Source organism: Coffea eugenioides, chromosome 8, assembly GCF_003713205.1.
Source record: "Coffea eugenioides isolate CCC68of chromosome 8, Ceug_1.0, whole genome shotgun sequence".
NCBI lineage: Eukaryota > Viridiplantae > Streptophyta > Magnoliopsida > Gentianales > Rubiaceae > Coffea > Coffea eugenioides.
The window spans coordinates 40436415-40447864 of record NC_040042.1 but is presented as its reverse complement, the minus strand read 5'-3'; the positions used below and the strand labels follow the sequence as shown (position 1 = coordinate 40447864).

The following is an 11450-nucleotide window of genomic DNA, read 5'->3' as shown; positions in this document are numbered from 1 at the left end:
TGTTTCAAATTGTTCCTAGAAATTCTTTCCTCTTCTTGCTCTTTGTCACTGTTAAATCGTCCTTACTTCTTACCCTAACTTGAAATCTCCCTTCCTTTGGGATTTTGTGTTCTTGCAAAGGACGTCAGAATCCAAACTGTAAACTTAGTTGTGCTTAGATTCTAAAAGTAAATCTCATGCACTTAGATTATGTTTTGACTTTAGAGGTGACTCCCGTACATGGCACACAATTTCCTTCACGCTCTTGCGTATAAAGAATCATAATCCGTTGGTTCAGGCTCACTTCGCGCAAAAAACCACGTGAGGTTCAGTGTAATACCAACTATCACGAAAGAAATTCAAGGACTGGTCCAAATATTTTTTTGGCTGAAATTCACTTATCCAAAGTTATTAACCTAAGTTATTTGGTAGTCAAACGACCCAAACTTATCAATCCATTTCTTTCCTTTGCTTGCCAGGGTGAGATACCCCACGTTAGGTGGGCATACAAGAGAGATTCCCAATTGTATTGATTAGTGTCACGAGTTTCCATCTTTGAGAGACACCTCAGTTGGATAAAATGAAATTTGATGCTCTTAGGTATTCCCCCCCAAAAAAAAAATATCACATAGGTATCCCTTTGACAATTTAGACTCGCAAAAGTGTTACCTTGAAATTTGGTCCAAGATTGTGGTTTCCATAGTTTAACAATTCTTCTTATTCTAGATTTAAGAAAAAAAAGTTCAAAAAAAAAAAGATTTAAGAGAAAGAAAAAAGTATTAATAGAAAGTACTGGTACAAAAATTTATGGACGCAAGAAAAGTCCCCTCAATGACGGATGATGTGTCAGTCTGTCAATGGATTCAACGAATTTAACGTTAACTGATGGCCCTATAATTACTTTGTCAGAAAAAGTGCACCTGCCCAACCAACCAGCACGGAGCAATGAAACGACGCCGCACAAGATGTTGTACACATGCTTGCAGCTCATTGTTTTGTTCAGGGAAAATTGTTTAAGATTGTCAAATGAATTTTTCTATTTTATATTTTTAAAATATTAATTTTATATTTCTTACAAATTTAAGTCAACAAAAACTGGTTCCAATTTAGTATTCTGACTACTTTTCAGTTTGAAATCACCACATGATTCATATATGATCATTTTTAACATACAGAAAAAATTAGATTCCACTTGTTTTGAGTCAAAAATGAATATGAGTCAAATTTTAATTTTTTAAGAAAAAGAATATATTTTGGTTTAGATTATGCTTTTTAGAAGAAAAAAATAAATATAGATCAGACCATTTATTTAATTACAAATAGTACCTAATCTTTTTGCCCTTTAAAAAATGACCACATATGAGGGATCTAGGCAAAATGTGGTGAAAAACCTAGTTTGGGGGTTAAATTTTGCTGACTTAAATTTGTAAGAAACGTAAAATTAACATTTTAAAAGTGAGAGATAGAAAAATTTATTTATCAAAATGTGAGGGATGCTTTAAACAATTTTCCCTTTCGTTTGTATAAATTAGATGAGTATGTGTCTATTTCCTTTTTTAATTTCTTTTTCTTGATAAATAATTTTTTTTCTTATTTCACTAAACTTCATTACATCATTTACAATTTCTTTTTGGAATATCCATTGCATTCATGGTATGAAACTCCACACTAATTTAACTACTCTTGCCTAAATTGTCGGAAATCTTTTCTATTTTGAAACAATAATTTATATTCATTGCAAAAGAAGATAACCGTACGAGGTATTGAGCAAAGGCACACATAAGCTTTACAACCTGTCTAAGACAGGGGAACAAAGTTAATCTATTCTATATATTGGTGAATGCATAAAGCATATGGTTATTTCAGTATTGTTGAAAAGATTCAAGTTATTCCTTGCTAAAAGCCAATAATCCATTGCCTAAAAAGGGGCAAAAGGACAAAGAATGATTTTTTTTGGTCATCTCCATTGTACAAAGGCATATTTGCAGTTTTAAGATGTTAAACCAATTTTCTTGAAGTCCCAACCACGAAGCATTTCTTAGTGATGGATTGGAGAGTAATAATATCAGTCAAATTTTGAGTGTTGCAACTGTTACTAAGTCAACTGGCTCTTCACAAATATCAGGGAGATTGGATTCTAAAAACTCTGTTGTACCAAACAGAGTGCAGAATCATATGGAACATATCGTATTTTACAGGATCAGCATGCCAAAGAAAATGTTTCTGAACCTCTTTCACTCTCTTTTGCATTTCAAGGTACTTTTCCTCTGGGATGGAAAGGAGTATATCCTTCAACTTTGGTATGTCCTTCTCTAAAACGAAAACAGCAAAGGATTCCCAATTCAAAACCTCAAAGAAAGGAGGCACATAGTTATCAGATATTATAACTGGAACACATTCATAGAAGATAGATTCCACAACTCGTGGGCTATGGACTGCATAGCCTTTTGCACAGATGCAATATTTGCTGCTCTTCATATGCTCAATGTAGTTCTTATTACCTTTGACATGAGGCATTCGACCAAAGATTCTCATGTCAGGATCTTTACCCCAGTAATCCAGGAGTAATGGACGAACATTCCCGTGCATATAACCAGCAAAGAAAGCCAAGATTGGTCGTTGAGATGGAGGTTTACCTCCAATATCCTTGAGAGGGTTCTGAGCTGAGCGTACATAAACTGTCGGAAGGGCAACATCCTTGCCTATCTCAAAGCCCACATTGATGTCAGCATTGCATAGTGCTCTTAGGCAACTAAGCATAGGACCTCTTGTTTCAGCAGGAGCCTGGATAGCAGCAATTTCAAGAGAAAACATGTTCTTCAAATTTGACCAAATTCCGAGAAAGCATGTTGCAAGAAGTGAAACCTCAGTAACTCCCTTTTATGGTAACGGGCAAATAGGTAATACTTTTCAATGCGTCATAAGCCTTAGACAGACTTTATGTTAACACAACAGCTTCTAGCTAGGTTATTTACTTGGACGATCATTATTGCAAATATATGATGTTCAACTTGTTAAATATATACATAATATGAACTAATGCAGAAGTCAGTCCGAAGGATATAATGGTCTACTCTAAAACTTTCAAATCCCCTCTAGAAAATCAAACAAACAGAAAGAGTCAAACCCTATCTAGCATAAAAAGATCTTGTAGTAGTCAATACTCAATAACAGCAAGAATAACAGTGGCATACCCAATCATGACAAGCTGCAAGGAAATGGTCTTCTCCATTGGTTCTGTTCCAGAATGGATACTTTTGGCCGAGCATGCCTACATAGCGCTTCATGTACTCAATGAGGTTATTACGACTGTGTGAATGACGCACATAAAGTGTTAACTGAAGCAAACGCGAACTAAAAGGTAAGTAAAATAAATGGGCTTTGGCGGGATCATCAGTAGCATATTGCTTATTTGATTCCATTAACTTCAAAAACCATCCTTCAGAAGCATATATCCCTTCAACTATTGACTCATGGAAAATTGGTTTTTCTCCTTCCTTATAGATGTAAACTTTAAGCACCTTATCCATTAACTCATAGCTCCTGCAAATGCAATGAAATTGTTATTTATGTAAGTAGTCAGCACAAGAAAATGCCAGGAGAAAATTAGGGTAAGGCTTCTAAAGATAGGTATTACTACAGAAAGGCAACTTTATGTGTTTCATAAAATTGTAGGGGAAAGAGAGTATAGTTTTAATGACTGAATTTGTAATTTTTTTTTAATGTAAAGGACATAAAGCCATTAAGCCGCCAAATTCCTTTTCCACAACCAAGATTGAAGAAGTGAAGCAATTGTCAGAGACTAAAAAGTTCCACTTCTTTGCATATTTTATGTTCTGTGGGTTGGAGTTCAGAGCGTCTGCCCATTTCTCCTGACATAAAAAGCTACAATGCTCTAAAGGGTTTGAAAATTCATTTTTTATAAAACTTCAAATTGTCAAGAAAAAAGAAAAGGACAAAGATGAAGCTAACCGGTGACAATGTATACCTTTTAAACATCGACACATTTCTGTAAAGAGGAGCATAAAGTTCTGTGCTATTTCGATGAACTGGTGCATCCTGTATCTGTGACTTTGCATAATGCAGTTCCTGATCAGCAGTTGAATTCCATTTCACTATCTGTTAAAAAAAAAAGTTAATGAACTCAAATTCTTTTTCAAGCCAAATCACATAGACCTTATATCACATTGACGTACCACTGCACGAGGTAGGGACTGACTTTGCAGCAATAACTTGTTCATTGCAGATATTGAATATACAGCTGATGTTGGCAAACTAGACTTTCCATGCCCTACAGAAGAATTGTTATGTAGCAAGCTTACATTTCTCTGCATTAAGCTTCCTTTCTCATCTGTTTTCATTATATGTTTTTCATGATTCTGCACTGACATCGCAGGACTTACCAAGTCCATATTTATTTGAGATGTTGTAATAGGTGAAGAAACTGCAGGAGGAAAAGCAACTGTAAGCTGTTGGGGAACAGAACCTGAGCTTGCATGTGGCGCAATGGATGAAGAAAACTCTTCAATTTGCTTATTGCTGGCTGAACTATCAAAGATTTCTGGAACACTTGGAGATGAATTATTAAGCTTAGAATTTCTACTGTCCTCAAAAGTGGAACTAGATGCTGAATCTTTGACCAAGTAAGTGTTTTTAGGATTACCAGCAGTTCTAGAGGCTGACTGATTCTTGGCCTCAAAATCCCATCTCCCAAATAAGGTAAATTTTCCAGCAGAAAACAGAGACGATATGGTACTACTGTTTGGAAGTGCAGAAAACTGAATGGCAACAAATATACCAAATGTTATTCCCAATACCCAGAACGATCTCCTAGTCTTTAAATGACTTGCACATATAAATTGGGATCCTGGATCCATAACACACTTTTAACTATCTAAATGCGGAACACGTGAACTTTATATGTCAACCTTTGGACATTGCAAAATCAATCTGGAAGTCACAGATTGAAAATGGACTCTTGCCACATTCATAGTATCACATTGTCTTGCATTTCTGCACGATGACTTAACAGCAGCTGAAACGGCTTTGAAGTCCATTAATTAACTAAAAAGAGGAAACTTCTCCACTAGACATTCACAGGATACGCTTCTGAGTCATTAAAATTGCTGATTGATGGTGAAAAGACAAACATTCCAATCAAGTTTCCCCCGACTTCCTTCCTAAGCATATTCTGCACATTTTCCCCCGTCTATTCACTGCTTCATATTCAAGAATGAGCTGATGAATCATTGTCCTTTTTAGTCCTTCAAAAAGAACCTATAGTAATTTCCAGAGTCCTTTATTTGCAGTCTCTCGTAAGACCTTACCATCTGCAAGTTTCATTGGTATGTGAAAATATCTGAAAAAAGTCCTGAAGAGCAACCAAATGGTTCTCAAACTAAAGCACCTTGAACAAAGTCTTATGTACAGTCGTATCCTGTGAAGAAAGTGGCTTTCCAGGTATCCAGCAGCTTTTGAACCTTATTTTCTTCCAGGATTAGCAACGGATAACAGTCAACAGGGAAGATTTAATAGAAGAAAGAACCAAATAAAGACCATGTATCAGATATCCAACCAGCAAGATTCTGTAGTCAACTGGCATTTATCGTAGCCATCACATGATAGACGTGTTTTAATCACCAAAAAATTCGTTTGAGCACTACCTGAAGGCCAAAAGAAGAAGAGAAACACACTTTCAAACTGATTAAATGCGTGATAACATGTTCTCATAGATAAAAACAGATACATGTTGAGTAATAGGTAATTAATGATGGTATGTAATAGGTAATTAATGTTGGCATGTAATCTCCGAATAGGACATGCTAGATTATTTTCTGCAACTTTTTAGCTCAGGGTGAACACTGAAATTCAATGCTTCTTGAATGCAGTGAAAAAAGACAACTTGTATGCAACACTTGCATTGTGTTAAAAATCAGACCATTATGCTTTGTCACCAGATTTTCGTTATTTTGTTTAATTCTTCAAATTCTTCATTTTCATTATTGCACTTCGGACCTTAAAATGCACATAGACAAGCCACATAATGAAGCCAATTCATTTACATCAGGCAAACGATATTTGTCAAAACTGCATTTTTACCCTAAACCTTATGGAAAGAAACATATAGGTTGCTTTCACACAAACAAAAGAGGTCCAAACATAAGAAAGCATCACCTTTCTGGTACGAAAAAAACATTAGGCTTCATTGTTCTTTCTGCGTATAATTTCAGCTTTATACATCACAAAATTTGCTGCAGTTAATTTGGGTTGCTACAATTTCATGCCCTAGACAATTCCAAAAATTATTTTCTTTTTCTTTTTCTTTGTTCCTTCTACTAAAAATTTCTTCTTTTCCCTGTTCCCTTTTCTTACCCCAAATCCAGTAATCATTAGAGAAGAACTACAACGGAAAACCAGCATGATTATTGCATACACAGAGTCGCTATATAAGTTACCTGCAGACAGTTAATCCCATGAGCACAAATTCAGAACTTTTTTCAGTGACTTATATCTCATAAAATTAAACTTAATGATCAAGGAAACATTAGATTATCTATCATTACCTTGCTGGGGATCAGACAAGGAATGGAACTCCACTATCTGGGATAGCTGACGAGAAGAAATAAAGAGTACTACGGCTGCCTTCAAGAATGATTAGACGAGATCGCTCTTTCAACTCAACTCCACCAATTTATTTTTAATTTTTTTTAAGGCCAGCCTTACGGGTTTAACAACAGCATTTGCCTTCAAATGGGTTTTCAACCAAGAATAACATACAGCCATAATTTCAATTCCAAGCATAATTTAACCCAACCATGATTTTCGGAGTTAAAGGGAAATAATCACCATTTACCCTAACATAATTCTGGGTATTGAAGGGGAAAAGATGAACAAAAGTTGTCGGAGCACAACCCGGAGGCAGGATGAACCGGTGACTGATGCCACCCGATGAATGAAATTGCAGCGCCAGCAACGTTTGATTTTTTTTCTTTTTGTTTTTTTTTTTTTCGTGTTTGTGGGGGGAGGGTTTAACTGATGATGGTGGGTTGGGCGTGAGGGAGGACAAAGGGGAATGGAGGAGTGGACAGTAGAGAGGACTGGGGAGGAGACCGGCGCGATCCCAAGAAGAAACAAAGAAAGAAGTTGAGAGGCAACGGGGCCAAGTATAGAAGGGGTGGGTTTAACAACACAGCCGGGCAGAAATGTTCCTCTCAATTTTTTGAGAGTCCACCTCGAGATCACGTGATTAATGTTTCCTAATTCATGTTCAGACACAGCCACACACACACAGAAAGAGAAGAGAGGATACATTATTGCCCATATAATAACAGAAATAATTACTTTTAACAGTTATGTACAGCAAGAAATCAAACACCTGCACTACAGATCTAAATTTCTAGTACGTTTCTTTCAAATATCTGACATCTATCACTTGGAACTTATTTGGAAAACTCTGGTATACCAAATTGAATGGAGTATCATATGGAAAATGTCGTACTTTACAGGCCTAGGATGCCAAAGAAAATGTTGCTGTACCAGCTTAACCCTCTTCTGCATTTTTCGATACCTCTTCTCTGGGATTGACAGAAGTATGTTTTTCAAGTTTGGGATATCCTTTTCTGGGACAAAAATGGCGAAGGACTCCCATTTTAGTGTTTCAAAGAAAGGAGGCACAAAATTGTCAGATATAATGACAGGAACACACTCATAAAAGATGGCCTCAACTACACGTGGACTATTTACTTCGTAGCCTCTTGCACATATGCAATACTTGCTGCTCTGCATGTGCTGGATGTAGCTCATTTGGCCCTTCACCTTAGGCAATGGGCCAAAGATTTTCATGTCAGGATCTTTATTCTCCCAGTGCTCCAGCAGTATAGGACGGAGATATCCATGCATGTTTCCAGCAAAGAAAGCAAGAATTTTTCGCTTGGAGGGAGGTCGCCCGCCAACTTGTCTAAGAGGATGCTGAGGTAAGCGTACATATGTTTCTGCAAGAGATACATCTTTGCCAAATTGAAAGCCCTCTTTAATATCCGAATTGCATAGAGCTCTTATGCAATGTGCCATGATTTTTCTCGTCTCAGCTGGAGCCTGCCATACAATTACATGTATGTCAACAGATGTTTATTCAATATTTTATCTGCACAACTTTTTCCCAGCCTGTTTTCTTGGGAACTTGAAGCAAAAGATCTGTAAATTAGATTGGAAGCCACCACACAAATCTTTCAAGAAGTAGATAAATCTGTCCTAAAATATGAAAATAAACTATAGCACAGCGGTTCTAGTAAAAAAAGCTCATTTTGCAGCTCTACACAGAGATTGAAAATAACCTGTTTGACTAAGTAGTAGAGAAATTACGATGCATACCCAGTCATGGCAGGCTACAACAAAATGATCAGCTCCTCCAGTTCTATTCCAGAATGAATATCTACTTGTGATTAAGCTGAGGTAATTTCTCAAGCACTGAATTAAGTTCTTCCTACTGTGAGAATTAGGCACATATAATGTCTCCTCCAACATCCTTGTACTAAAAGGTAAGTAGAATAAGTGAGCTTTTTTCGGATTCTTGGTAACAAAATGTTTGCTTGATTTGAGCAGCTTCATAAACCATCCCTCAGAAGCATATATCCCTTGGAGCACTGGTTGATGGAATATTGGTCTTTCTCCTTCTTTGTAAATGTAAACCTTGAGAGTCTGTTCCATTAATTCGTAGCTCCTGCAGTAGAAATTTCAGTTGTCTTAATAAAAGCCTTGCATGTGGAAGCTGGAAGTCAACATCCTCAGGACTAAAACAGCTTAAGATTATCTTTTGCCATTATTGAGCAACAGTTCAGATAAATATTTTCAAGTCATTGTTGGTTGAATGCTTAGCTTCACAATTGTACATAGAATTAAGTGCAGAAAAAGCTTCTCTTACTAACAGATGTAATTCTGCATTTAAAATATTCATTTTCAACGCAGCAAACTAACTGCTTGAGATAGGGCCTTTGACGGAATATTACTGATCATAAAAGGCTTCAAGGCTCAACCTGAAGTTCACCAAACATCCATATGTACAAAAGCAAGGAAAAACTTGAGGTTCTCATTCTACATTCAACAGAATAAGCCATAAACATGAGCTGCTACGTGCTAGCTTGCAACTTTTTCCTCAGTATTACTACCTCCAACAAAATGCATATTTTGTAAAATCTCCAGCCATGGCTAAGCAAGCAACGTTCAAGCTATAGGAAGAAGGTGGGAATTTGGTGAATGCAATTACGTGTTTAGTAGCACAACTTCAATAGCAATACATGTCTCCGTGATAAACTAGGAAAAGGAATAAAGTAGTAACTAATAGTAAACAGTTGCCAACAAGATCTCCATAACTTGCCTTCTAAACATTGAAAAATTACGGTATAGAGGAGCAAATTGGTTGAGCTTAGGGTCATTCTGGACACTGGGGGCATTCTCTATGAGGGATCTTGCAAGTATTAACTCTTGATCAGTACCTTTACTCCACCATGGTCTCTACAGAGGAAATGCAAAGAAAATGGAAACAATTGAATTCAGACGAGCAACAACAAAGAAGACAGAAGATTAAGCTTCTGCTATGGAATTCAGATCTTACACGGTCAAACTAAATAATATTTTCACATACCATTGAATGATAGGAAGTGAGACTCTGAAGAAGCATATCATTCATCTTTGAAAGTGACGCCACTGCATCTTCAGGGCTATCTTTCACTTTGGGGATTGCATTCCTAGAAGAATAATTGACTGAAGGAGCAAGATCAGTTTTCAGAAATTCAGGAATGCTAGTTTTCTGAAGTGCATTGGTAGCGTCTTTGTCCATGGAAGATGGTGAATCTGATGGTTGCAATGCATCTGAAGTGTTTGAAAGGCTGCTATCCAAGATGTCATTTCCAACTGATACTGGTGCAATATTTCGTCCCTCAATTCTGTCCAGTGAAATGTTATTATTTGAAGTAGCATTTGAATCTGATGCTGGTACAGTTTGATTAGGCTCCACAGCCTTCTCTGGTGCTAGGCTAGGATTTCCTACTACCTCTGCCGCTGTTGAGTTGTGGTTCATATCAATGAAGTCCTTCGATGGAGATTCATCTTCAGGGTCACTATCAGCAACCACATCTAAGGAGTCATCATCAGAATGTTTTGCCTTTGCATCTGTTCCGTCGAAAAGCTCAGTTACATCACTACCCCCGTAAGAGGTGCTAGGGTCTGTGTAATTTAAGCTGTTAGAAAAATTCAAGCTTCCATCAACCAATGACTTCCCAACATAGAAGCCACTTGATGAATTTCCTATAGAGGAGTTTCCCACTGATGAAACTTCAGCATTGCCAGACAAAAATAAGGCCAAAAAAGCATTTCCATAAGGAAGCTCAAAATATTGCACACAGAAAACCAGAGCAAATAACACTGCAAGTAGCCATAGCAGCCTCCTGCTTTCGATCAGGCTTGTGAGTCGATATTTGTTCATATTAAATCAGCAACTCAATCAACATGAGCTCTTCCACCTCTGCACAGATCCCGAGTAACACTATTTGTTAGTCACTCTGACCTTGCTTTTCCACCGTTTTCAACTCAATTAATTCCACACTAGTATGCGAAACATCAAAGAAATACAACAATTCTGATCTCGAAGCAGTAACTAATCCACCATTAAAACAAATCAGATAAACAGGATCAGAATTAGACTGCCGGCAATGGTTACCTCCTTTGTAGTTATTCTTCAATAATTCCAGTTGCTTGGAATAAAGCAATTAGAATATACAGATTATAAAAGTTAAGCTGGCCAAACAAATGAGTGAGGTCTTATTAACCAATGAACCATCTTCAACGCTTAACTAATCCTTAAACAATTTTGCTATACTTGCATTTATTCTATACTTTCAAGATTTCCATTCCCTTTGAATTCAACAAATAGGAACACGGACTACAACAAATAAAATGGGCTACACCAACAAACCACTTCACCGTCAAGAATAATAATGATAACAATAGTGAATGGAAAGAAAGATTCCTTGACAACCCAGAACTGTTTTAGCATAAAAAAAGAACAGGCACATAACAAGAAAAAAATTCAAGAAAATTAAAACCCGTTAAAAATTCGAAAAACCCAGATGGAATAGAAGCTCAACTGACCTGTACAAGCTGGGAAAGACAAAAAATAGTGAAACCAGAAGAAATATGCTCCTATGCAAAGGCCAAAACTCAGTTATACCACAGAGAAAGTTTCAAGCCCCGAAAGAAGAAAGAAAAGAAGAGAAGAAATCTACAGGGCTGAGAATTGAGAAATATAAAACAGTCATGTACTAATTGAATATTATGAATAGGATGAGGTGACGGCTTACCAAGCTTCATTTTCCAATTAACAACTTTGGATGTTACTTTACACAATCATATGCCTACGTCACTGTTGCCTGCCTGTCCCACACGCGGGTGTCGGTGCGTGTACATCTTGTATGAGT

The 11450-nt window shown here is 36.8% G+C and overlaps 2 protein-coding genes across 2 annotated transcripts; both read right to left on the bottom strand.

Annotated features, from left to right (window-relative positions):
- Window positions 1-2088: 2088 nt before the first annotated feature.
- Window positions 2089-7133, bottom strand: LOC113779118 (probable glycosyltransferase At5g03795). The gene is made up of 5 exons (XM_027324571.1): window positions 6543-7133; window positions 4176-5642; window positions 3968-4098; window positions 3174-3522; window positions 2089-2763 (listed from the first exon to the last, which is right to left on the bottom strand). Exons 2-5 carry the CDS (start codon window positions 4854-4856, stop codon window positions 2101-2103), a joined length of 1824 nt encoding a protein of 607 aa, XP_027180372.1. The 5' UTR covers window positions 4857-5642; window positions 6543-7133; the 3' UTR covers window positions 2089-2100.
- Window positions 7134-7269: 136 nt separating this feature from the next.
- Window positions 7270-11295, bottom strand: LOC113779776 (probable glycosyltransferase At5g03795). The gene is made up of 5 exons (XM_027325490.1): window positions 11125-11295; window positions 9620-10498; window positions 9353-9489; window positions 8350-8698; window positions 7270-8073 (listed from the first exon to the last, which is right to left on the bottom strand). The coding sequence occupies exons 2-5, from the start codon at window positions 10457-10459 to the stop codon at window positions 7408-7410; spliced, it is 1992 nt and encodes a 663-aa protein (XP_027181291.1). The 5' UTR covers window positions 10460-10498; window positions 11125-11295; the 3' UTR covers window positions 7270-7407.
- Between the last annotated feature and the right edge of the window lie 155 nt (window positions 11296-11450).

Coding starts and splice junctions, on each gene's coding strand:
- LOC113779118 (XM_027324571.1), bottom strand. CDS start 4,856: ATGGATCCAGGATCCCAATTTATATGTGCAAGTCATTTAAAGACTAGG. Junction 3,523..3,967: donor AATGTGTCGATGTTTAAAAG/GTATACATTGTC, acceptor TTGCATTTGCAG/GAGCTATGAGTTAATGGATA. Junction 2,764..3,173: donor TTGCAGCTTGTCATGATTGG/GTATGCCACTGT, acceptor GCTGCTATCCAG/GCTCCTGCTGAAACAAGAGG.
- LOC113779776 (XM_027325490.1), bottom strand. CDS start 10,459: ATGAACAAATATCGACTCACAAGCCTGATCGAAAGCAGGAGGCTGCTA. Junction 9,490..9,619: donor TCACTTCCTATCATTCAATG/GTATGTGAAAAT, acceptor TTTCCTCTGTAG/AGACCATGGTGGAGTAAAGG. Junction 8,074..8,349: donor TTGTAGCCTGCCATGACTGG/GTATGCATCGTA, acceptor ATTGTATGGCAG/GCTCCAGCTGAGACGAGAAA.